Source organism: Malania oleifera, chromosome 10 (genome assembly GCF_029873635.1).
Source record: "Malania oleifera isolate guangnan ecotype guangnan chromosome 10, ASM2987363v1, whole genome shotgun sequence".
NCBI classification, from domain to species: domain Eukaryota; kingdom Viridiplantae; phylum Streptophyta; class Magnoliopsida; order Santalales; family Ximeniaceae; genus Malania; species Malania oleifera.
The window spans coordinates 5908511-5936343 of NC_080426.1; the positions used below are offsets into that span (position 1 = coordinate 5908511).

The 27833-nt window shown below is 37.2% G+C and overlaps 2 protein-coding genes across 9 annotated transcripts; one reads left to right on the forward strand and one right to left on the reverse strand.

Moving 5' to 3' along the window:
- On the forward strand, positions 1 to 24073 carry LOC131167030 (uncharacterized). 7 transcript variants are annotated; one of them, XR_009139959.1, is made up of 4 exons: positions 1 to 260; positions 10390 to 10517; positions 20463 to 23231; positions 23354 to 24073. XR_009139959.1 is itself a non-coding variant. In XM_058125761.1 (3 exons), exon 3 carries the CDS (start codon positions 20466 to 20468, stop codon positions 20703 to 20705), a length of 240 nt encoding a protein of 79 aa, XP_057981744.1. In that variant the 5' UTR covers positions 6 to 260; positions 10390 to 10517; positions 20463 to 20465; the 3' UTR covers positions 20706 to 21390. The 7 variants fall into 7 exon arrangements, 4 of the variants coding, with proteins under 4 accessions (XP_057981744.1, XP_057981746.1, XP_057981745.1 ...); XR_009139958.1 differs by lacking the exon at positions 10390 to 10517 and having other exon boundaries at positions 20463 to 20716; positions 21481 to 23231; XR_009139960.1 differs by lacking the exons at positions 10390 to 10517; positions 23354 to 24073 and having other exon boundaries at positions 4 to 260; positions 20463 to 20619; positions 20838 to 21390.
- Positions 22879 to 27833, reverse strand: LOC131167029 (proline transporter 1-like). 2 transcript variants are annotated; one of them, XM_058125759.1, is made up of 7 exons: positions 27174 to 27833; positions 25884 to 26108; positions 24863 to 24957; positions 24398 to 24587; positions 24131 to 24255; positions 23477 to 23692; positions 22879 to 23339 (listed from the first exon to the last, which is right to left on the reverse strand). In XM_058125759.1, the coding sequence occupies exons 1-7, from the start codon at positions 27283 to 27285 to the stop codon at positions 22962 to 22964; spliced, it is 1341 nt and encodes a 446-aa protein (XP_057981742.1). In that variant the 5' UTR covers positions 27286 to 27833; the 3' UTR covers positions 22879 to 22961. The 2 variants fall into 2 exon arrangements, with proteins under 2 accessions (XP_057981742.1, XP_057981743.1); XM_058125760.1 differs by lacking the exon at positions 25884 to 26108 and having other exon boundaries at positions 27174 to 27772.

Genomic DNA, 27833 nt, shown 5'->3' on the forward strand with positions numbered 1-27833 from the left:
GCTTGACCTAAGGCGCGAATGGGTACGCCCGAATCGGATCGCTGTTTTGGGGGAGATGGAGACCCGGGTAACTGTGAGTCAAACACGGCTTTTTCAAGTATTTATCATAAGGGAAACTTTGTTGTTTCTGAGTGCTCTCCGACGGAGACGGAGGCTAAGCTCTCAACTTGAAAAAGCGATCATCGCCGGTGCATTCGTTGCTGTGTTAAGCCTCTGATCTTCTCCGATACCAGTCGTTTTCACGACCTCGAATTTCGCAGGTTAGTACTAGGACATTTATTTTATTTCCTCGTTTATCAGGTTCATCTTGTTTTACTTTCTATGTAAATCCATGTTCACTCGAGGTAGATAGAGCAGCCTTTAATTTAATCGTCTGAGTTTGTATTTCGAAAGTTTGATTCTTTCGGGATGTTGTATTTAACACCTTTCCATGTAATTTTTCTTTTTCTTTTTTTATTTTGAATCAGTTTACGCACCAACAAACGCGTTAGAAAAAAAAACCTAGAAAAATTAGAAATATGCTGTGGAAGATCATCTGTTTATTTTTTGCTCGACCGGGTCTGAACACATTTATCCATGCGTCTTTGTTATAAATTCGTCCTTGTTTGAATTAACTGGGCCTGAAAACAGAACAACATAAACAAAAACAGCAAGGTGCACAAGCGCTTTTCATATTTCTGATTTGTCAGTGTACAAAAACAAAAATAGAAAATAGAAATAGATGATCCGTATGATGTCTCCTCTATTGACAAAAACTTCAGAGAGTTAGCCTTAGGTAATATTTGGATGCATGGATTTGGAACTGACTTGGAATTACAAATACATGAATTTGTATTTGAATTCCGCAGAATTCCAAATTCATGGTTTGGTCAAATTTTAGGATGAAAATGGAATTTCAAAGCAAATCCAAATATATTGTTTGGATCAACTTAAGCATGAGATTTGGATTTTGATATGTATAACTTAATTTCTAACCATCTTGCGATGTACACATAACTGTTGGTTCTTACCATGTAACAAATGTTGAAAATAACCACCATATTTTGGCATTTTAATAATGGTTTTTCTTGTAATTATTATATATGCATTATAATTAGTACTAACGACCACTAGTATACTCTTCGATGATGTTTTGAATTTTTAGGTGTTCTATATACTAACAGCTAATATTTTTCTGTCGCTACAACACCAACAACAATAATAACAAGCCTTAAGTTTCATTAGGTGGGGTTGGCTACATGAATTGTTTTTTGTCAATTCACTCAATTTAGAGCATTTTCCTATATTAGATTAAGTGCTATTAAATCTTTCCTCACTACTTCATGTATTTTAGGCCTACCCCTATGGTCCTATCCCTTTTCATGTTAGAAATCATAACTAACTCACTCCTCTTTATGGGTGCTTTACTAGGCTTACGTTTCTAATGCCCAAATCATCGAAGTAGCCTCTCCCTTATATTGTTCTCAATTGGTGCTTGCCTAAATTTTTCGCATGTGCTTATTTTTTACTTTATCTTTTAATGTTAAACCACGTATCTATCTTAACTTACGCATCTTAGCAACTTTCATTTTTTGTATATGTTGTTTCTTAGTTGCTTAGCACTTTGAATCATAAAGCATAATTGACCTTATAGTCGTCGTATGACATTTTCCTTTTAATTTTAAGGGTATTTTACGATCACACAACACACCTGACTCACATTCCATTGTACCCAACCTGCCTTGATTTTATGTACTACATCTTTTTCAATTTCTCCTTCACCTTACATAATAGATCCAAGATATTTAAATCTATCCGTGCTATTAATTTCTTGATTATTCAATTTAATCTTCTCTCTGTTGCTACTTCTTATATTACTGAAGTTACGTTTCATATATTTTATCTTATTCCTCCTTATCCTAAAACCTTTAGACTCTGATGTAGCTCTCCAAAGTTCTAGCTTAGATTCCATTCTGCTTCTACTATCATCAATTAACACGATATCATCTGCAAACAACATACACCAAGGGATCTTATTTTGGATATTTCTAGTAATTTCATAAATTACTGATGTAGGACGGGAGAGGGTGGCCTAATCCTACTGATTCAACCCTCACAAGCAGGCATACACACTCAAAACACTTTAAATTAAGAATTCATTTATCCAAGCATAAACACAATAAATCATGCTATATTTCATGTTGTTAAATTTTTAAACGGTGTATGATGCTGTCCATAAAATAAGGTCCAAGAGTTCTTTCACAAAGGAATCAAGTTAAATGCGAAAAAGATGATATTTCAATATTTCAAGAATGAAAGTTCTATGTTTAGCACAATATTATTCCCATAATTGATTTTAAAACTAGCAAGTAATAATATTGCAATCAATGGATTCAAATGCTATTCAAGTTTTGGAATTTAGAATTTCAGGCAAAGGGTTTATTGAATATGAAAGTGCAGAATTTGAAACTAAGGTTTAGTAATAGCAGGGGTTGTAAGATATAACAGGGGTTCGAACAGAAATTGAAGTTACCACGAGAATATATGGATGCTTGATGTTGTTCAACACAAGTCTTAGACCACGCTAGAAAATTCCTTGGAATAAGCTTTGAAACACCGAGATGAACGCAACAATGTAATGGAGGGGAAGTGGCCGTGTGGGGGGTTATTTTGGTGTGGCCGTGTGGATGATAGTGAGAACTCGTCTAAAGTTCTTCGTGCACACTTTGAAATATGGATATGTATGCAACAAATGAAATGATGGATTGGCGGCCTTGGGGTGTAACTTGGTGATCGCGAAGTAGTGAAGGTGGGACAGGGATGGAGTCGCTGGATAGAATAATGGTCTCTCACCACCTGATCTGTAAGGAGAACGACGTAGCCTCTCACTACACAATCACGAGGATTGGACAAAGCTTAACAAGTTTCAACAAAGGAATTTCCTTTCAATATCAATACTTTTCCTCTACATAGTTCTTACAGTGAAGGGGTATGTATATAACTAGCATGGGGGGACAAAACATTAATAAGCTTAGCTAGCATGGGGGGATAAAGACATTAAACAACTAACAATTTCCACACAAGCATCGGGAGGTTGTCCACGTGTCACAACATCTGAAAATGACATAGGTAGGGCATGTTGATCCCCATCATCTCTCCGAGGCTCAAAAGAATTCTTCTCTGAAGAATTAAAAGTGTTGTACTGGGAATATAGTCCCGGGTTAAGATGAAGGAGGTCTTCTTTAAAATTCCAGCTCCTCTCGGGAATTGGCTTACCTCTCCACTTGACCATGAACTTCCGGTATGATCCTGCTTGTGTGAACTTGGCCTTGTCATCCAAGATTACATTAAGGTTCTTGGGCATGGGTAAGGGTAGAGGCAAAGATAATTTCAGTTTTTTAGGTTCAAGAGGAGTGGGAATTGGAGTGGGGTCACCTATAGGGATAGAATTTGAAGGTTCTACAAAAGAAGATGGTACAAGAAATGGGGTTAGATTTTCAACATTAAAAACATTGCTTATGCTAAAATCAACAGGAATATTAAGTATGTAAGTATTAGAACTAGTTTTCTTTAAAATTTTGAAATGATCCATCTTGTTAGCATGTAACTTCCTTACCTTTCCTACAGGAATCTGCCTAGGACGAATAAGGACTATAACCATATCATCCTTTAAAAATTCTTTCAACATGCAATGTATATCAGCATGAGATTTACAATGTTCAAAATTCAAATTAACTTTCATTCTTATTTCAGAGTGTAGATTGTGTATATGCTTTGCAAAAGCATCAGTCGGCTCGCTCACTCTAGATTTAAGTGATAGTGGAATAAGATATACTTGCTTCCTAAGACTATATCATGTGATAACTTGAAATGGGCTCAGTATTGCGGTCCTATCCATTGAACTACTGAATGAAAAATTGACCACATGAAGACATAAATCCCAAGTTAGGATATTCTCAACTACCTTACCTCTCAATAGGTCCCTAAGGCTCCTATTCACTACTTCAACTTGCCAAGCAGTCTACGGATGATATGCACAAAAATACGAGCCTAACATTGTCCACAAGGCTTTCAAGAAGTAACCTATGAGCTGTACATCTCTATTGGAAACAATGGTTTTGAGAAACCTATTTTCGATGACAATCTTGTTGGTTGCTCTATTATCGATGCATGTGCTATAAGTGTAATCTTCCTTGGGATTAGGGAAAGTAGGGCAGGCAAGTGGACCTAAAATCTTCTGAACAAAGTCATGTTCCTTCAATTCATTCACTTATTTCAGCTCCTTACGTTTTATCGGGTTCACTCTATGATGTAGTAAATGAGGCACAGATGAATAAGGAACAAGGTCAGTGACATGTTGATTGTCTCTCATGGAAAATGACTAACTAGGTGGCTCTGAGATGACATCCTTAAACTCAGAAGGTAAGGATGATACTTCTAGGGGTGTTTCTTTATCAGGAAGGGGTATTTCAGTCTCCTTAGTAACAACCTCATTCATTACCTGAGCATCTTGACTCTCTTGTTCAAATTGATTTTTACTTATGATAGTCAAGGATTCTCCACTAATTTATTTCTTTTCCTTCTTTTTCGCACCATCTTCCCTATCAAGCGCCAAGTTCCTGGTGGGACATTGTTTGGAAAAGTGTCCTTGTTTATGGCACCTAAAGTACGCTGCACTGCCAGAACTCTAGTGAGAGGATCCAGTCATGGGTGCTTTTCCTTTGTCCATAGGTAGTTGGACTGTGGAATTGCTCTCTCGAGAGGTAACTTGACTTGATTGCGTTGGTCGGGACTTGTCATAACTCTGTTTCTTTCGAGAGTATGACTCATTTGAAGAGGTATCAAATCGTTTTCCCATGGACCCTTTAGTCATTTGCTCAAAGTCATGAGCTAAATTATAGGTTTGTTCAAAGGACTTAATGTGATGGGGGAACAATTTTCTCCTTAGTTTAGGCTTTAATCTTAAGCGAAATCGGGAGATTTGTTGACTAACAGTCTCATAGACATCACATCTTATATACAACTCATCGAATTGACTCATGCATTCTGAAACAGTCATGCTACCTTGACGCAAGCTGTAAAGTTGATCTATAAGTTGTTCTCTATAACTAACGGGTACATACTTCTCCCTTAACCTATCCTTCATTAGATCCCAATGCTCAATGGGTCTATGATCTAACCTTGCTTTCTGCCTCTTGACAATCATCCAATGGAGCTTGGCTTGCCCCGTTAACTTCATTTTTGCAAACTTAACCCGATAAGGGTCAGTCATCTTACACCAATCAAAATAGGAATCCATTCCAGTCAACCAATCTTGGAAGACTTTAGGATCCATCTGCCCATCATAGGTTGGGGCTTCTATCCTCATTACAACCTTGTAAGGATCACGATGGTCCCTTCGGAAAGATTTCCTAACATGAAGTTCATCAACGTCATAGTCCTCATCATTCCAACGTTGGGCACAGGGCTCAGGATGTGAGGATTTCCTAACAGAGTTATCTTGGCGATTCACTCGCCTTTGTGGAGGGAGGGAAGGTCTTTCTCTAGGAGGCATAGGTGGCTCTCTCTCAACATTAATCCTATGACCTCGTTAAGGATTCCTGACTTGAGTAGACATCCTAGAGGTTGGGGAAGGATTCGGACACACTAGGGAAGCCCTTGGAATGGTGTTTGGTCACACAAAGTAGGGTCAAGTGTAAACCTAACCAAACTAAGTTCCAAATATCGAAAATTCAGAATATAAGTGGGCTGTTCTGGGCAAAATCCTGCGGCTGTTTCAGTCTGAAACTAAAATCCTGCTGGCTAAGGAAATGGGACTTTGAGGGTTTAGCCTATTCTAACCTAGGCTTTGATAACAAGATGATGTAGGACGGGAGAGGGTGGCCTAGTCCTACTGATTCAACCCTTACAAGCAAGCATACACGCTCAAACACTTTAAATTAAGAATTTAGTTATTTTTAACATAAACACAATAAATCATGCTATATTTCATATTGTTAAATTTTTAAACGGTATATAATGCTGTCTAGAAAATAAGTTCCAAGAGTTCTTTCACAAAGGAATCAAGTTAAATGCAGAAAAGATGATATTTCAATATTTCAAGAATGAAAGTTCTATGTATAGCACACCAATATTCCCAGAATTTATTTTAAAACTAGCAAGTAATAATATTGCAATCAATGGATTCAAATGCTATTCAAGTTTTGGAATTCAGAATTTCAGGCAAAGGATTTATTGAATGTGAAAGTGCAGATTTTGAAACTAAGGTTTAGTAATAGCAGGGGCTGTAAGATATAACAGGGGTTCGAACAGAAACTGAAGTTATCACGAGAATCTATGGATGCTTGATATTGTTCAACACAAGTCTTAGACCACGCTAGAAAATTCCTTGGAACAAGCTTTGAAATACCGAGACAAACGCAGCAATGTAATGGAGGGGAATTGGCCGTGTGGGGGGGGGGGGGGTGGTATTTTGGTGTGGTTGTGTTGATGCGTTGGAGGATAGTTAGAACTCATTTGAAGTTCTTCGTGCACACTTTGAAATATGGATATGTATGCAACAAATGAAATGATGGATTGGCGGCCTTGGGGTGTAACTTGGTGATGGCCGTGTGGGTGATGGAGGGAAGTCGTGAAGGTGGGATAAGGATGGAATCGCTGGATAGAATAGTGGTCTCTCACCACCTGATCTCCGAGGAGAACGACGTAGTCTCTCACTACACAATCACAAGGATTGGACAAAGCTTAACAAGTTTCAACAAAGGAATTTCCTTTCAAGATCAATACTTTTCTCTCTACATAGTTCTTACAATGAAGGGGCATATATATAACTAGCATGGGGGGACAAAGCATTAATAAGCTTAGCTAGCATGGGGGGACAAAGACATTAAACAACTAACAATTTCCACACAAGCATGGGAGACACAAATAATAAAAACACCAACTTACTAGACACATTAATTACTCTTACAAGTTATTGACACAATAAATATTAAGCACAACTTATTAACACTCCAACTCACTAGACATACTCACACAATATCCTAACATACATATGCAAGCAAGTTGTCTTGCATGTTTACAAATTAAATACAAACAAAAGTCAAAGGGAGGCCTAGTTTGTGTGGGCCCAATGGAGCATTTTGGGGCCCACAAGATTGTGTGGGGCCCACATGGGTCTTGAACTTGGACTTGCTTCGGCATCTCTGGTCGGGTCTTTCTCACATTGAAACGTCTTCAAAACAAGTCTTCAAATAATCCTTTCAAAATCTACAAACAATTATGAACCGATGTGGACATTGGGAGGTCATCCACGTGTCATCATGTCGGCAAAGGAAATGTGGACATCAGGAGGCCGTCCACGTGTCACAACATCTGAAAATGACATAGGTAGGGCATGTTGATCCCCATCAATTACTCAAGTAAAAAGATAAAAACTCAAAGTAGAACCTTGATGTACACCTATTGTGATTGGAAACTCTCTAGAATCTCCTCCTATAGTCCTAGCTTTAGTCACTACTCTATCATACATATCCTTAATGACCTCCGTATATCTACTGTAAACTCACTTATTTTCTAATACGTAGCAAAGTACTTCCCTAACTACTCTATCATAAGCTAACAACATACACCAAGGGATCTTATTTTCTATATTCCTAGTAATTTCATAAATTACTAAAGTTAAAAGATAAAAACTCAAAGTAGAACCTTGATGTACACCTATTGCAATTGGAAGCTCTCTAGAATCTACTCCTATAGTCCTAATGTTAGTCACTATTCTATCATACATATCCTTAATGACCTCCATATATCTACTACAAACTCCCTTCTTTTCTACTACCTAGCAAAGCACTTCTCTAAGTACTCTATCATAAGCTTTTTAGGTCAATAAGAATCATATGCAAGTCCTTTTTTCTAAACTTTTTCATTAAATTTCTTAAAAGATAAATAGCTTTTATTGTTGCTTTCCTAAGCATAAAACCAAATTGATTTTTTGAAATATTCGTTTCTAATCTTATTCTATGTTCAATTACCCTTTCCCATAATTTTATCGTATGACTCGTAATCTTAATTCCACGATAGTTTTTACAGTTTTGAATATCGCCTTTGTTTTTATACAAAGGCACTAACATACTTTTCCTCTATTCTTTTGGAATTTTCTTTTATAATATTATTGAATAGATTAGTTAACCAAATAATTCCTTTATCCTTTAAACATTTCCAAACTTCAATTCGTAATTTACCTGGTCCTATAGATTTCTTACTCTTCATTTTTTTTAATGTTATTTTAACTTCAAGGACTCTAATTTTGCGAATAAATCTCCTATTTTTAATCTACTCTTCATTTATCACTTCTAAGTTCAATCTACATTTTTTTTTTTAAACAACTTATCAAAGTATCTCCAACACCTCTATTTTATGTCTTATTCTCTAATTAAGATATTATCATTCTTGTCCTTATACATTGTACATCACCTAATTCTTTGCATTTTCTTTCTTTAGCCCTAGTAAACCTATATATATATTTTTCTCCTTCTTTTGTATCTAGTTTAGTATATAAAGTATCATAAGCTTTATGTTTAGCTTCATTGATTGTATTTTTTGCATTTTTTCTCGCTTCTTTATATTTTGCAAGATTTTTTATATTTCTACAATTTTGCCATATTTTATACCAATTTCTTTTTGTCTTAACAGTTTTTTGGATTTCTTGATCCCACCAGCAACTTTCTTTACTACCCATGTATCTTCCTTGAGACTCATCTAAAACCTTTTTTGCTATCCTTACGATGGAATTTACCATTTTATTCCAAACAATATTTGCTGAAACCTTATCCCCTAGTGTCCAATCACACTCTTTGTTCATTTTATATTTAAATTTTACTATATTATTTCCCTTCAAGTTTCACCATCTAGTCCTCCTGTGTTGATTTGTACTACTACTTCTTTTCTATTTTTTAATATGTATATCGAATACTAAGACTTGATGTTGTGTTGCCAAAATTTTGCCTAGACTAACTTTACAGTCCTTACAAGATATACCGTCCTTGTTCTTAGTTAAGAAGAAATCTATTTGGCTTTTGTTGTACCCACTCTTGAAAGTTGTTAAGTGTTCTGTTCTTTTTATAAAGCAAGTATTCAATATAACCAAATCGTAAGACAACAAAATCTAAAATTGTATCACTAGCCTCATTTTTATCTCCAAAGTGACCATTCAAATCAGCTCCTATGAATGCCTTTTTAGACATTGGTATACGTTGTAAAATACTACCCATACCTTCCCAAAATTATCTTTTCAGATTTTCTGCAAAGCCTATTTGGGTAGCAGGTAGCATATGGGTAGCATATGTGCTAATGATGTTCACTATCTCCGGGCCTAAAACTATCGTGGTTTTAATGATCCTATCCCCCATTCTTTTAACATCCACTACATTATCTTTTAGGTCACTAAAAATACATAATAACAATAAATAATATTTGTCTTTATCAATAAAATAATTCAATTTTAAATTTGCGTTGATGTTATATATACAAATTTCATGCATGGTTCTCTCTTTTCATATTGACATGAACACACTGATAAAAAACAACTGTCAAAAAATTAATTTTAAATATAATGAGTTAAATAACTAAGAATCATTATTCTATCCATAATAATAATTATTCAAGTTCATATCATAATCAAATCATACACATTTATTTAAAAAAAATTACAACTCATATAACTAATACTGTTTACAATAAATCCCAAATGTATCCATTAATTGCTGACATCGTCATACAAAACTTTCATCCATAATTGCTGCCCCAACTGAAAATTGCATAAAAAAGCTAATAAATAATCATAATAAATATATATTATAAATAATAAAAAAATACATGACTTTATACTAAAAAACTATAACAGCAAGAAAACGTTAGGGCTCAAAAGAAGAACCTTAATCTAATCATATGTGCATAGAAAAAGGAAAGAAAAGAACATTAGAGTCCTCTTGTGTTGATTTATACTACTTCTTTCCATTTTTTAATATGTATATTGAATACTAAGACTCCATGTTGTGTAACCAAACTTTCGCCTGGAACAACTTTACAATCCTTACAAGATAGACAATTTCCATTCTTAGTTAAGAAGAAATCTATTTGACTTTTATTATACTCACTTTTGAAAGTTATTAAGTGTTCTTCTCTTTTTATAAAGCAAGTATTCAATATAACCAAATCATAAGACATGATAAAATCTAAAATTGTATCACCTGCCTCATTTTTATTTCCATATCCATGGCCTCCATGTATCCTCTCATATCCTATATTATTCTTGCTAATGTTACCATTCAAATCAGTTCATATGAATGTCTTTTTTGACATTGGTATCCCTTCTAAAATACTACCCATATCTCAAAATTGTCTTTTTAGACTTTCTGCTAAGTGTCACGGACCCCCAAAATGGGACTCAAGCAAGGGCCGTGTGGCACTCGTTGAGAGCTCTACCTCGACAAGTCAGCCAACTCTCACACGTTCAAGCCTGCAAGCACGAGCACCAGGTGAGTCTCAATACTCAAGGAAAACAAGAAACAATAGGATTTCACATGAGCAATATATTCTTATACACCGAATAAGACTATAACAATCAGAGACATCATAATCCAAGGCAACAGAACACCACAATGAAAAGAACTACTTGTATTATTCATCTACAAGAGAATCACCATACAAGCGATAACACAGATATTCATATATTCATTCCAAATCCCTGAAGAATACAATTATAGTAGTATCTCACTCCCCCATTTTCCCCATTACATTGTCACACCCTAACATCCTCCCCCACTCAATTTATCGACGTCCTCGTCGATGTGTTGTAGACGGCCTTCTCACTCTTCTGATGTCGATGTAGATGTCGTTGACTACGAATTTCTGAAATCTTCGATCTTCTGTATGGCATGCTGAAGGTTGTCTGCTGTTTCCCAACTATTCTTTTCTTCCCCCAGTCCTAACCACTGAACCAGAAATTGTTGTTGTTGACGACCTTCTAGATTGACGACTCTGTCTGCAATGATCTCCTGGACTTCTTTGGTGACAGGATGCCTTCTGGAAATTGTTGATCTCCTCAATTTTTGTCGGTGCTGATCTGCTTCATCTATGTGGAATGGCTTTAAATTGCTTACATGAAACACGGGATGAACTGGACGTCTGTGGCTTTTCATCCACTCGGGTTGCTCAAGCCGATAAGATGCATGTCCCACCTTTTCGATTACTCTGATTGGACCTTCGTAACGACGTAACAGCCTTTTATCCTTGCCACGAAGAAAGCGAAATGTCTCCGGCGGCACTTTTACAAGAACCAGATCTCCAGCTTCAAATTGTTGTGGTCGTCTCCCTTTGTCAGCCCATTTCTTCATGCGCTTGGATGCTTTTCTAACTGAGCTCGAGTGACTTCGATGTTTTGCAACCAATTTTTCGTGAATTGGTAGGCTTTTGGGCAATTTCCTTTGTATGGACCATCCAGAGTGTGTGGAAGAGTCGGTTGTTGACTTGTCACAATCTCAAAAGGGCTTTTATTAGTTGCAGAAGATTTCATAGAGTTAAAACAGAATTGTGCCGTGTCTAGTAAAGTAACCCAATTCTTCTGATTGGAGTGAACAAAATGTCGCAAGTATTCTTCCAGCATCCCATTAAAACGTTCAGTTTGACCATCTGTCTGTGGGTGATAGCTCGTGGAAAGATTAAGGTTTGAACCCATCAAGCGAAAGAGTTCACCCCAAAATCCCCCCGTGAATCTAACATCCCTATCACTAATTAAGCTTTCTGGAACACCCCAATATTTCACCACATGCTTGAAGAATAACTGAGCTGTCTTCTCTGCTGAACACGGCTTCGAGACTGGTACGAAAGTTGCATACTTTGAGAACCGATCAATCACCACCAAAATTGTGTCAAACTCCTCTACTTTTGGCAACGAGGAAATAAAATCCAAAGAGACACTGTCCCATGGCCTAGCAGGAACTAGCAATGGCTCCAATAAACCTGAGGTCTTCTTTCTTTCTACCTTGTCTTGTTGACAGATCAAGCACGTTTTAGTATAACTCATCACATCATCTTGCATATTTGGCCAATAGTACCCCTGTGTAATCAAAGCATGAGTTCTTCGCCATCCCGGATGACCAGCCCACAACGTATCATGACACTCTTTCAGTAAGGTTTTCCTCGAGTTTCCAGCTTTAGGCACATAGACTCTTCTGCCTTTAGTCATTATCAGTCCATCTTCTACCCAGAATTGTCGTGTCTTCCCTTCGTCTATTAGTTTGCTTAGTGACTGCGCCTGCTGGTCTGTACTTAAATGTTCCTTGATAAGATTCTTCAAAGGTAGCGCCACCCTACTAGTTGATAGATGACTGATGATTTTCAATGCTGCCAATTCAGTTTTTCTACTTAAAGCGTCGGCCACTTCATTCGTCTTCCCCACTATATATTCAAAAGCAAAATCAAATTCAGCTAGCTTCTCCTGCCAACGGGCTTGTTTTGACGTTAGTCCAGGTTGTGACAAAAAATGAGTAACTGCTACATTATCGGTTTTTACCACAAATTTGGACCCCAAAAGATAGTGCCTCCACACCCGAAGACAATGTACCACTGCGAGAAGCTCCTTTTCTTGTGCTGTATAGCTCCGTTCGGCACCCGATAATTTTCTACTTTCAAAAGCAACTGGATGCCCTTCCTGCAAGAGAACTCCCCCTAATGCAAAGTCTGAGGCATCTACTTGCACTTCAAACGGTTTTGTCACATCAGGAAAGATTAGCACAGGATCTCCTACAATCTTTTCCTTTAATTCAACAAATGCTGATTGGCACTCTTCTGACCACCCCCATGGTACCCCCTTCCTCAATAAATTCGTTAACAATACAACTCTTCTAGAGTACCCCTCTATAAACTTTCGGTAGTAGTTGGCTAGACCCAAGAAAGATCGCAGTTCTCTAACAGATGTAGGTGCTCGCCACTCCTTGATAGTTTTTACTTTAGCTGAATCCATCCGAATCTGGCCCTCCTCAATGATATGCCCCAAGAATTTGATACGCTTTTGAGCGAAAGCACACTTCTCCCCTTTTACATATAACTGATTTTCTTTGAGTTTTTGAAAAACCTTTCGAAGATGAACTTTATGTTCTTCTAAGGATGCGTTGAAAACCAGTATGTCATCAAGGTAAACAACCACAAACTGATCAAGGTAGTCTCGAAAAACCTGATTCATTAGAGAACAAAAGGTAGCGGGTGCATTTGTTAGCCCAAAAGGCATGACAAGGAATTCAAATGCTCCATACCGTGTGACACAAGTGGTCTTGGGTTCATCTCCCTCAACAATGCGCACTTGATGATATCCCGACCTCAAGTCCAGTTTCGTGAAATATCTAGCTGTACTTAACTGGTCAAAAATATCAGCAATCAGTGGAATAGGATACTTGTTGCGCACGGTCACCTTATTAAGAGCCCGATAATCTATACACAAGCGCAAACTACCATCTTGTTTCTTCTGAAATAACACTGGGGCCCCAAAAGGTGCTTTTGAAGGCCGGATGAACCCTGCTGCAATAAGATCATTCAGTTGCCTTCTAAGTTCAGCTAACTTAGGCGGCGCCATTCGATAAGGGGCACGTGCTGGCGGCTTTACTCCTGGCAAAAGTTCAATTTCGTGGTCAATCTGTCGTCGAGGTGGTAAAACCCTGGGTAGCTGTTCCGGGATCACCTCCTTGAACTTTTCTAGAACTTCCTTAATCTCAAGTGGATATTTCCCTACTTCTGCATCTTCTGAGACTATTGGTAGAACCACGAAAGAAGATTCTCCCCTTTTTACTCCCTTTTTGAATTGGAGGGCTGAGAGCAACTTCCTCTCATCAAAATTGTTGTAGGCTGCGGGGACCGCACAAGGTGCACTTCCCATTATCACAAGACAATCCGCAGCTGGGATCGGCATTGAGCGTGTCACTTTAAGAAAATCCATCCCCAATACCACATCAAAGTCGTCAAGGGGTGCCACAGTGAAATCAACTGTTCCAGACCATGATCCCATTTGGCATGCCACTTTAGGTACCACCCCCACCGTGGTTAATGCTGGAGAATTCACTGCTTTTATCTTGCCCACGTCTTTATCTACTTGCAATTCTAACCGTTGAGCTTCAGAATCAGCAATGAAATTATGGGTGGCCCCTGTATCAATCATGGCCCTGATTTTCTTTCCATTCAAAAGTAGATCCACATACATTAGTCCCTTCTCCTGAGACTTGTTGTGAATTACTTGACGCTCTAATGTTCCCAAAAATCTCAAGGCTTCCACCATATTTGGTTGTTCTTCTGGGATTGCTGTCGAGGTTTCGGTTTCCCCTCGAAGGGCCTTCATAGCATTCAAAGCCTTACGATCGGGGCACTCCGCCACTCGATGTGGTCCATTGCAAAGAAAACAAGAGATCGGTCGACGCTCTCCACCCCCTGTTCGTCCGCCCCTCCACTCCCTATTCATGGGCGCTCTTTTATCTTTCCAAGAACTATTTGTCTCCTTATCCCTTCCCCCATTTGTGGGCTTATACACTTTGTTGGGACGGGAATCATTATTTGCGAATGTAGGGAAATTTCGCTTCCCAGAAGTATCTGAAAAATCATCCAACCGTTCAGCAGCAGCGAGGGCGGAAGAGAGATCACCAGCACCTTGCCGACGTATTTCATTTCTTGGCCATGTCTTCAAACCCCGAAGAAAATGAATCAGTTTATCCGATTCAGTCATGTCTACAATGTCCAACATCAAGGCTTGGTATTCCCTTACATAACTCCTTAACGAGCCCGTCTGTTGCAATTCCATTACTTTACACTTTGCTATATACTCCACATTTTCTGGATAGAATTGGGCCTTCAACGCATGTTTCAACCCCTCCCATGTGTTAATGACACATCTATTGTGTTGAATATCATTCCATTTAGTTCTCCACCACAATTTTGCATCCCCAACCAGGTATACCGTTGCCATATTGACCCGGTCCACTTCTAAATCCACTCGGGAGCACGTGAAGTAGTGTTCCATATCAAAGAAGAAATTGTCTAGCTCCTTTGCATCTCGTGTACCCCCAAAACTTTTAGGTTCCGGTACCTTCCATCGAGAAGTCTCATTTGGATGTGCAACTGGCCATCGGGCTAACTGTGCCACTGCATTCACTTTCGCAGTGATCTCTTGTAAATCCCTCTGGACTTGGACCACCGCACTTTGGACATTGCCCATCTCCTTCAAATCTCCCTTCAAAGCAGTAATGGACACTTTAACATCTTCTGTAAGGAAATCAAGATTATCCGTTAGCTCCCGTAAGGAGGCCTCAAGCTCTATTGGCTCTCCCCGTTGGGACGAAAGAGATGGCAATATGCCCTCAATATGTTGTAGCCTACTCTCAAAGGCTTCCAACTGCTCGATACTCTTCTGGAAGGCCTCAAGCTCTCTTGGCCGTTTCTCCAGGGATTTCACACTTGGAATGAATTTTTCAAGTTCCTCAAGTCTCTCTACGACTTTTGATACCCCATAGAGATTTTCTCTAGGGTTTTCTTCGGCGGCCTCAAGCTCTGTTGACTCGCCTTTCTCTTTTATCAATGTTGCCACCAACCCTTGGAGGTCACCGCACGTTGTCTCCAGGGTTGCGAGTTTTGTCTCAAGCGCCTCAATGCGCTTCACTCTTCCTGACTTATTTCTCCTAATCCCACGCATGGTGCTCGCACACACTGTGCTCTGATACCAACTGTCACGGACCCCCAAAATGGGACTCAAGCAAGGGCCGTGTGGCACTCGTTGAGAGCTCTCCCTCGACAAGTCAGCCAACTCTCACACGTTCAAGCCTGCAAGCACGAGCACCAGGTGAGTCTCAATACTCAAGGAAAACAAGAAACAATAGGATTTCACATGAGCAATATATTCTTATACACCGAATAAGACTATAACAATCAGAGACATCATAATCCAAGGCAACAGAACACCACAATGAAAAGAACTACTTGTATTATTCATCTACAAGAGAATCACCATACAAGCGATAACACAGATATTCATATATTCATTCCAAATCCCTGAAGAATACAATTATAGTAGTATCTCACTCCCCCATTTTCCCCATTACATTGTCACACCCTAACACTAAGCCTATTTGGATAGCATATGTACTAATGCACTATCTCCAAGCCTAAAACTATACTGATTTTAATGATCCTATCTCTTATTCTTTTAACATCTACTACATTATCTTTTAGGACACTAAAAATACGTAATAACAATAAATAATATTTGTCCTTATCAATAAAATAATTCAATTTTAAATTTGAGTTGATGTTATACAAACAAATTTCGTGCATAATTCTCTCTTTTCATATTTACATGAACACATTGATAAAAAACAACTGTCAAAAAATTAATTTTAAATACAATGAGTTAAATAACTAAGAATTAATACTTTATTCTATCCATAATAATCATTTTTCAAATCTACAAATTATTCAAGTTCATATCATAATCAAATCTACACATTTATTTAAAACAAAAATTACAACTCATATAACTAACATTGTTTACGATAAATCCCAAATGTATCCAATAAAATAGCTTCTAGTAAGTGCTGACATCGTCATACAAAACTTTCATCCATAATTGCTGCTCCAACTGAAAATTGCATAAAAGCTAGTAAATAATCATAATAAATATATATTATAAATAATAAAAAAATACATGACTTTATATTAAAAAAATATAACAGCAAGAAAACGTTAGGGCTCAAAGGCAGATCCTTTATCTAACTATGTGTGAATTATAATTGTTATCTGCACAGCATAAGGAAAGAAAAAAACATTGAGATACAAATGTCAAGATGTTCAGATATATGAGTTGCACATGCATTAAATGAAAGGATTTTGATGTTTTGTATTTGAAGTATCTGAGATATTAATTTAAGCAACAAGTAGAATGTTAGGTTTCAAAGTAAGAGTAAGAAAATCTTTGAAAGCCGCCTTTTAACTATCAACAGAGAAAACTAGGGAATAAACTAGAAAAAACTCAAAAAATCTAACCATTTGCATCTGTTATAAAAATCCACCAGCCCATCTCAATGTAATTAGAAACAAAGGGGAATGTTGATGCATCTTATGAAATCAGTCTTTGAAGTTTAATTAAGTCCTAATTTATAACTACAATTGAAATCCTAGTTTACAAACCAAGCGTTTGGATTGGTTTAACTTTCGTGAAATTACTAGAATCATAGCCAAAGGCCCAAAGCTACAATTATCAATCTGTTCACAAAATGAATTATGAACTGCCTCTGAAAATTCCACATCTTTCCCAGCAAATCCGGCAAAACAGCATATACTTCTTGCCTAAATGCATTAAATTTTCTATCAACTCAATATCACTTTCATATTTTCCACCACCCACTCCCAACATTTTGATTTCTGACCAACTAAATCTCATCATTTTCACAAGCTGTCCGACATTTAAATTAGTTTTATAGTCAAATTTTAAATTATGAACCGTTCTTGAATCCCAAATCACAGTAAGTGACAAAGTGGCAATACAAAAAGGGAGCATCCATGATTCAGAGATCCTCTTGAGACCTAACCTTCTTGCCATTACCAACACAAAACCTCACTTGAGGAAAAGATAAAAAAATCTGAGAAATAACTTCCAAGGGTGCACAGGAGTGGCACACATGCCAGCTTAGGCATCCTAATGGATCCCATACATGCTGTCAATGACTTAATGCTAAAGGAAAAAATTATAATCACTTACCAACTAATGCAACATTCTTGGACACTGAATTTTCCAGACCTAAACCATCCCCACACTTCAGCTTGCCCAATTTATCCAAAAAACCATGTGATCCCTCTTACTCTCCCACCCCTGACCATGAGAAATCTCTCATCAAAATTTCCTCTTTTGATCAATCTGCACAAGAACTCTAATGGTTAAGAGATCTTCTTATTCTGTGGTAATTGGCATTAGTTCCATAGATACGAATTTTATATTATTCAAGAATCGGTTCTTTCTTTAGATGCTAAAGTTGCTGATTCAGTTCTGTCTAGTAAGGCTTGGTATTTGGTGCCCTCTGATGCGGCTACACTTAAGGATCTGCATAATAATACACCAGTTCTGCTTTTACCAAAATCTTCTACTGCTAATCAAGTTTACGGGGATGCAAATCCTACTCAAATACTTCAACCATTTGGGAATTTTTTTGAGTTAAAACCCCCGTGTCAATTGGTTTAAAGGTATTTGGTTCAAAAAAACAATTGTACCAAAACATGCTTTTATCTCTTTTTACATCTTTTACAGGACTCAATTTCTACATTGGTAACCTCATTAGATGAATACACAGGGTTCTACCTTCCGCATTCTGTGTAGTGATCCCCACCATGAAACCAGAAATCATCTCATCTTTAATTGCAGCTCCTCTGAGGAAATACAATTGGACATATGCACTGAGTCAAGAATTCAAGGTTGCCTGAATTTCAAAATAAACAATAAGCCATGCCTCTTTATGGTTATGTACATATTGCATTTATCTATTATCAATATCAACAGTACCAACATCATAAACATAAAACCAGTTTAATGGAGTTGGTTACCAAATTCATTTTATTTGATTACATTTTAGTTATTCACCATCTTCTGTCAAATCATGAGCCTGAAAAACATTTTACCAAAAACAACAGTTAGCACCCTTCTTCCATCCATAAAAAGAATCAGGATAGGGAAAATGCTTTCACAAGAAGTGATAAAGAAAGGTGTCTATCAGAAAGGGTGTTTTGGATAGTCCAAATCATTGCTTCCAACTCCCTGCTAAATGGCATTTATATGGCTCCATTGAACAAGAAGTATAGTTAAATAGCTGAAAATAAAATCATACCTGGAAATTGATCTCTGTAACGTGGAAGATTATTCTGAATTGGTAACTTAGGCCTCTCAAACCCAAGCAAACCCAGGTATACTCAATCTATAGAACAAACAAGGAAAATAAAATACATCACTAAAATTAATAGGATAAAAAATCTAAGGATGCATGCAAGTTGTTCCGAAATAATTTGCAATCCATCATTAACGCAGAGCTGGTTAGATGTTTAATGATAAGATCAAGACGAAAGGGGATTAAAAATGCAGTACTTCAGCAGGCTGAAATTGCTGAAAAGTCTCCTGCCGTTTTGTAGTTCTGCTAATCACTTGCTAGACATCACTGAAAAACCCATCAATCCTTACAATAAATACTTGCAAGATAGCTTAAAAAATTCATCAATCCTGTTAATATTAAAAGGAAATTGCTAAAACGAAAATCATCATGTTCTTGGGCAGGAATTTGAAATGAAATCATGAGAAAGAGGAAGAGAGAGAAAGAGAGAGATTACTGAGCAGAAAAAGAAGCTTGCCACAGCAAGATTTTGGAGCGACACACACAATTGGGAAGGAGAGAGGAGTGGAGAGGGAGATTGGAAAATTAACAGCCTTACCTCAGATGGCTGGGAAGTTCTCACTTTGCGGAGGAAGTAGATGCCCGATTTTTTCGAGGGAGCAAGAAGTTGAAGAAGCAGGTGTCAGGGGCGTCCGGGTCAAGGGTTAGAATAAAATCCAATTGGATTTGGATTTGTAAAATCCAGGCCTGGGCTTGGATTTGATTTCATGGATTTCGGCTCGCTAGGATTTGTAGTTAAAGTCCAAACTCGTCTTGTAATCCCAAACAAAGGATTTGGAACTGGGCCTCCAAATCCAAATCCAAATCCAAACCTCCAAATCCAAGGATTCAAACAGTCCCTTAGGTAGTGTGTAGGAGCATAGATTTTGGGCTTTCAATTTAGATTTGTGTGGGTTTGGACAAAATTTAATATAATTTTGTACTACTCTTTATCTAACTCTAAATAAATCCAAATCCAAGGCTTGAAACCCATGCTCCCAAACACAGGGTAAACCTTTTTTGACGAGCCCAAGCCTCCTTTATCTTGAAACCATTAACATAAATGAGATCGAAGGTTTCTGTTTGGACTTGCAACACGGCCCTAGTCCTCATTTGCTCCTCCCTTTTACCTAATGTTGAACATGATAGGAAAAGCTTTTACCCTATGTTTGGGAAACGTCTTGGATTTGGATTTGTGTGGATTTGGATAAAATGTAATATAAAATTATATTGAATTTTGTCCAAATCCACCCAAATTCAAATTCAAGACCTGAAATCCATACTCCCAAATGTAGAATTAGGGGTTGCTTCAACTCCGTTATTATTAATTATAACAAAGGTATGATGGTTGTAGAGCATTCTAGTTTGGGCCATTTTGTTTTCTGGTTTCGGGGAAGGCGCTTCTTGTTGGGGTTTTGGAGTTAATGTGATATTTGATGAATATATTGCATTGTATGTAAGTATATAAAGAATATATGGAAAAAGCAGGGTAAGGGGATAATGGTGCTAGTTGAACTTAGTTGAACCCTTATCTTGCAGGAAATGGGTCTATGGACACTACTGGAGGGCTGCCTGCTTCTTGCAAATGCATTTGCAATATTAAATGAGGACCGCTTTCTTGGGCCTAGAGGGTGGAGCTTCTCAGAATTCTCAGGGGGCAGGACAACATCAAAATCATTCAAGGGACAGTTAATGGGTATCATTTATGCAACTCAGTACATGAGAGTTCCTCTTATACTTCTAAACACCATCTGCATCGTCATAAAGTTGGTGTTTGGGTGATTTTATGTGGGGTATCTCTCTCTCTCTCTCTCTCTCTCTCAGGTGCTGTCCTGCATGCAGACATGCATGAAAGTGCTAGTTTTTTTTTCCCACCTATGTTTTTGACTGCCCTTGTCTTCCTTTTCTTTTCAGTTGGTAAAAAAATTCCTGTTGCATGTGTCTGGTTGAGTTAATGATTCAGTTTTCCCCAGCTCCGGTTAGTTCAGTGGATATGTGGTTTCACACAAAATTCACCAAATGGTTGGAGTCTGCAAAAAAGAAGGTTATTTTGAGGGTGGAAGAGTGTGGTTCTCAATATTAAGAAACTCTTGTTGTGTCATTTAGTTTTGTAAGATTGTAGTTTTAGCTGTGCAGCCTGTAGTGATTTATTTAGTGGGGATTGGCAATGTTTTGAAATTGGTCCAGTTCGATATTGGGCTTTGTATTGTAGTTTTAGCTGTGCAGCCTGTAGTGATTTATTTAGTGGGAATTTGCAATGTTTTGAATTTGGTCCAGTTTGATCTTGGGCTTTGTATTGTAGTTTTAGCTGTGCAGCCTGTAGTGATTTATTTAGTGGGGATTGGCAATGTTGTGAATTTGGTCCAGTTTGATCTTGGGCTTTGTATTGTTGAGACATGAGATAATTTGTCAATGTGCTTTCTAAAAGTTATAATTAATATATTTTTTCTGCATTTTGAACTCAAAAGACATGGATTTTTTTTTATTTTTAGATTTTGGTATGAAAGTTGATTTATTGGATTTTTATTATGTGTTTAACTGTGACACTTCAATGCAGGCAACTTTATATTCCTTGATGCATCTCGAAAATACATCTGTCCTCCATGTAAAGCATGGGAAGATTGGAATATATCTTCTTGTTTGTTGAAGCATAGTCAATTTGTTCATTATAAAATGAATCTGAGGCTACGGCCATTTGTTTCTTTTCTAATATGAAACTTGATATATTGGCTTTTTTATATTGTATATTTAGCTTTAGCATATAAATATTCAAGACTTTACATTCCTTGATTCTGATGCATCATGTTTTGCACTTTGAACTTGATGTAATTAGGGTATATATATGTGTATGTATGTATGTATGTATGTATGTACGTATTTCCTCTTGATCAATGTCATGCCCTAGTTTGAGGGTTTTGTCATGCTACTGCCGGAAGTAGACTGTCATGCACAATCCCGTGATGGATTGTGATAAATGCATTTTCATATGGCTGACATAATTTGTGATCTTGAATTGATCAGGGAATGTGTATTTCCTCTTGATAAATGTGCCACGACATGTCGATCATGTCATACTCTCAAAAGGAATATTGAATATGGGAATTGGGCTAGTGTAGCAAAGGCTGGGCATCTAATGTAACAAAGAAGGGAAAAAAATGTGTGCTTTTAAAATCATTACTAAGGGCGCACTATAACATGGATCCTTATTGAATTGAGTAGATGGATTCACGAGTCAAATTCAAATAGTTGGATAAGTATTGGAAAATTCTCTGCTATACACCATGGGTTTTTGTATGTTGCAGGTGGTTGAATTTTGAAATCAACAGGGGCTAGCAATGGATGTTAACTGCTTAGTTACTATCCAGGTCTTTATTATCATTATTATTATTTTTTAAATGTATAGTCCCTTAATTTAAAATAATTTTTGGTAATATTTGTGGATCTGCTTCAAATAGTTGGACAACAGTAAAGTAGTAATTGTTTAAACATAAATGTGATATTTTGTTACACTTTTGGCAATGTTAGCTTGTCATGAGAGCCTGAGAGGTTTCGTGAGGAACTCAAGTGGGATGCTGTTTTTGGAGTCCTTTTAGGGCACATAATGCATATTAAAGCATACATGTTTAGCCTCCATTAAATTTAATTAGATGACTTGTAATAATATGTGCATCACTAAATTTTTTGGTCTACAGAGGATATATTAGGTTACAATTTGAGTATGGTCGTATGGAGGTCTCAAATTTTAATCTTGGGAAGAGTGGGAAAAAAAGAAATTTTTTTTTTAAAATTTATTTTTGTGTTTTTTCTCGAATTTCCCTTTTCCATTTTTTTCAACACAACCCTCTCTACACCACAGAAAAAGAGGAAAAAATTATATCCACTACTTCAAATGTAGTTCTGAATTCATTTTAAGAAACACTGAGCATTTTAACTAGTAATAGGAGAGAGGGAGAACTAAAAATAAGCTGGCTAGGAGTCTTTATTGAGAGATTGAAGTCCGAATGGAAGGATGTCATTTAACAAAAAGTCAGGCATCCATCACAAATCAGCAAAGAGGCTGTAACTTTTTGAATCCACAACTATAAGCCTTAAGGCTGCAATTGCTGCTGCTACAGAGAGGAGAGCAAAGAAGCCAATGTTGAACCAGTGCCAGAGCCGCTGCACGTAAGTGAGTTTATTCTGTTTTGCCATCAGGTACATGTGGTTGCCAAGGATAAATGTGAGAGGGAATGTGCTGATTGCTCCCCCCAGGCTCATGAAGTCTCCCAAAAATGGAAGAGCAGCTGCCACCAATGTGGTTGTCGCAAGGTAACCCCCTCTTAGGATCACTCTGAATGACAAATTCTTTATGGCTACTGCACTCCCTTTGATCCCATACTTGGTGTCCAAGTACTCATACATTGGACTTGCAAATATCTGTGAATGTCCAGGGTGATTAAGCTTCATAGCTTAGCTTAGAGGAACAACAATGATCAATAATGCTGTAGAAAATTAAATTTTGAAAGCATTGAACTAATGGTAAAGAATTGAAGTAATGAATTAAGGAAAGTTACGTGCAAAGCAATGGCGGATTGAAGGAATGCAGCAAGATTGGCAGTTGTCTTAATCCACATGGGACCGGAGACGCTGCTGAGCAAATAGGAAGAGGACGATGACCCAAAAGCCCAATACCCTACAAATGTCACGGCATACATTGGCAAAACTCCTCCTGTGAACTGAAGGTGTAGAGCTTTCAGCATGTTCTCTACCACTGGCTGCTTCACTGTCGCCTGATTGATGCCAAAAGCCACATCTGAGGATGGAAGATTGAAGGGAAAACTAGAAAATGAACTAATAAAACAAACCCCCCCTCCCTCCCTTTTTCTAAATCTGGAACACCCAGTCAAGCAATTTCTTGCTGCAGGCGTGTACTAGAACACAAATTTGATATTATGAAAAAATAAAACTTAAAATGCCTCAAGTGTTCGTTTCAGGAGTCATGGGCATATATACCAATGGCTGCCCAGGCCATTCTGGCCCATGCTTTGCTGTTGGAGGGGCTATAGATTTAACTGCTGGTTTGGTATTTGCAATAATGGAATGGAATGGAATGGGATGTAATATATAATCTGTCATCATAATCTTATGTGTATCATTTAACTTTTCATTTCATTCCACTCTTATTCTGTTGCAAGAATTAGGCAAGTTTCTCCTAATTATATTCATACCTGTATCTCTGGAATCATTCCAGTATTGAAGGCGAAAAAGAGGTCGGCAATTGTCCCAATCGTTCTGAAGATTTTGCTAGTGTTGGAGCCTGGGATGCTGTAGTCCCTGGCAGGAGCTTTGATTCCTGCAAGCGCAATTAAACATAATTAATTTGTGAATGCAAATGTATTGATAGAGAGAGAGAGAGAGAGAGAGAGAGAGAGAGAGAGAGAGGAATTATTTATATATGATATTGAGAGCTTCAACTATATAATTGGGAAAATTACCGGTTTGAAAGGACAGAAGGACTGCTGAGGTGATGTATACAAGACTGAGGAATGTGGAAACTCCAAGCCAAATTCTTAGAGCAGACAAATGGGGTGTGCTGATTGCAAACAACAAGCATACGATCCCCCCCATCACTGTGAAGTACGGCAGCTTCATGGCGTCATCATCCCTGAACAGAAGATACACAGCCTGCGCACATAAAAAATTTGGTCAAAATTAATAGAAGACTCCCAAGCCAAAACAAAAGTACTAAAGGGCAATTACTACATCCATATTAATATAACCACGCAAGAGATTTTAATTGTTGATAAATATATCCATCTTATGTTTGGAAGAGATGACTGAATGTGAATTTAGATAAAATAAAATATAAATTTATATTGACTTTTATTTAAATTCATTTAAATTTGAATCCACAAAAAGTTAAGCTATAATATTTAATGGGTTAAAAAAAAGGACTTTACCTTTAGGGCCTCACCAGCCAAAATGACAAACCCAGTGTTAATTATGAAAAGATTGACGTATTGCAATGCCCAAGTAAGCCAATATGCTCTCCTACCTGCAACGGCAATACAACTCCATTACACCCAAAAATATTTATGTCTAGAACATAACTTCCCTAAAAAATAACATAACAATTTTTTCCAATAAGTTAAATACTAAAAATGTGTTAAAACCCCAAAATTATTAAAAAAAAATGTTTAAATCTACAAAACTATACCTAATTTATCTATTATTTATCAAGAAAATTACACAAACTACCTATATAGTTTGACTCAAAAATAATAGAGATACTTGCCGTAACCACTAAACTCGCTAATATCTTTTGAAGCTATATTAAATCATGATGTCATTAATTTTTATTGAAGAATGTGCTAAAAAGACCAAAATATCCACACAACAATTAATTAAATTAAGGTATTAATTAGTTTAATTAATATTCATGAAAAGTTGAAGGCTTACTTCCTCCTCACCAATTACAAACACATGAGAAATTATTACTTGATTTATATAGGCAACTTCCAAACTCATATTATGGTTAATTAAACCATAAACTTTGTATAAATTTTTTTAATTAATTTATTAATATATATACTTTTTAATAATTCGGAGGCTTCGACCACCATCTCGCCACTTTGAATACTATGGTGTGTTACAAAACCAGGGAGTCAAAGCCGCCCCTCATTTCACCCCCCTCCATTAACACATCCCTGGTAATTCACCGAGTAATGCCTTAAGGAGGAATTGATCCCGTGACCTTATAGTTTAATTAATTATTTTGTGGATATTTTGGTATTTTCATCCCTGCTTATTCATAGAAAAATAATATACTTATTATTTTATATATTTTTAAAAAATATAAGAAGGTTTTGTGATGATAATAAAATCACAACTCACAAGTACCTCCTTAATTATTTTGAAAGAATTGCAACCTGTAGAAACTGTACTGATGGAGTTTTTAGGGAGATATATGAATGCTCGTACCGTAGATGTGCCCAGCAAGGTCTCTGTATCTGATATGCCTCTTTCCCCCAACCTCATGGAGGGTGGCGATAAGGCAGTTGATGTAGAGGGATATGGCGGTGGCGGCAACTAAGCCTACAACGCCGGCCACCCAGCCTAGAGGAACCATGATCGCCGACGAATATCCCAGCACATACGCACTGTTGATCCCCGTCGTCAGCAGAAAGCCCACTTGAAACCATGTATCTGTATGAATGCAGTTCTTATTTAAAATTATATATAAAAACTCATTTTTTTAATTAGCCGACCCATCTAGCGATGTGAAAATTAATGGGGAATGATCTCAAATCTTTTCCTTCTCACGTGTTTCTTCAAATTAATGAAAACGAAACAAAGACAGAAACATTTTCTTCTTCCTCCTCCTTTCAATTTTTTTTTTTTTTCAAAACTCATTTTTTAATTGCATCGATATAAAATCAGTACGTTGTTTTGTTAGCTCTGCAGATGTTGGAGTAATTAAAATAAATATTAACAGAAGGGTAATTAAATGGAGAACCCAGTAAGTAATTATTAATGAGTAATTAATTATTATTTGATGTTACGTGTAAAAATTATGCATGGTGGGGTAGTTTTAACTGATTGTGACCTGGGCAGTCATCATGTGCACCCCAAGACGAAACAAGGTCACAGAAGCAAGGTAATATAAAAAACTTCCATGGCGTGAATTAAAAGTATTAAAAATGGTGATCCTAAACTATTTATATTAATTAAAATTCGTGACTCAGGAATCCAACATCTCACCTACTTTAAAAGAAATGAATAAAAAAAAAAAAATGAGACTACTAATTATATATATAGTTCAAACTCAATATACCTTTCAGTATATACTCAATCTGCATACCAGGGTATTATTTTTCATGCAAATAAAGACTCACTTAATTAGCCTTAGGTTTAGTAGGTTAGATTGAAAGAAAATAAAATAAAAAATTATATACAAAATTTTTTAAACTTATAAAAATTAATTTTATTTTATATCGTCCTACAGGCTACATGAAACTAATAGTTAAGCTAGAAGAGTTGCCTGAGTTTGATGCGACCAATGAAAATGATCTTTTCTGTCCACGTCATAATAATTTGCCAAAAATAATCGGTCCTTTAAAGAAAAAGGAAATTTCCTCCTATTACCAAACCCAATTAAATTAAAAGGAATCTTGCCCTCGGGAAAAAACTCCACAGCAATTAAAACAGCCTGAAAAAATGCAAATAGATCTGGAAACGAAACGAAGATCGATCGACTAGTGACTACCGCACCTTTGCTGATTTGATGAGCGGTGTCGGGAACATCGATGGCGAGCTGCAGCTCATCGTGGACCTTATGAGCACCGCCGGAATCCGTCGCGCGCCCCGACTCTGCACCTTCCATGGTTGAATCTCCACCTCCGCCGCCCAGGAGCCTCCCGGCCTCCTCCTCCTCCTCTCCAGCTTCCGATATCCATGTCGACACCGCCAGCTTCTATTTATATCTAATAAAAAAGCCTCCTGGATATATATGGATCAATCGACCAGCTGAATCAATCCCAACCAGGAAAAAATGGCAACACGAATCGTCTACCACAAATTTGGAGAATACGATGCCTTCTGCACCGACGGTCGAGCAATTAGATAGATAGATAGATGGATTTATCTTACGCTAATGGCGAATATCGGAATATCGAATCGAAGCCACCGATTTTTTCTAATCTCTCTCTCGTTTTCCTTCCTCCTCAGTCGATCAGAAAACCGTCGCAGTCGCCATGGTTGCAACCTCGCAATCCTCCACATTTAAATATAAAGATAATATAATATAATATGACTAATGGATGTATGGTTTGCTCTGGTTTTGGGTTCCATACTTGGAAGACAACGATTCGTGGAGAGTGGAGACTTTTTGCTTTTGCGGTGATGGATATTATTGGGATGGGACGGTGGAGT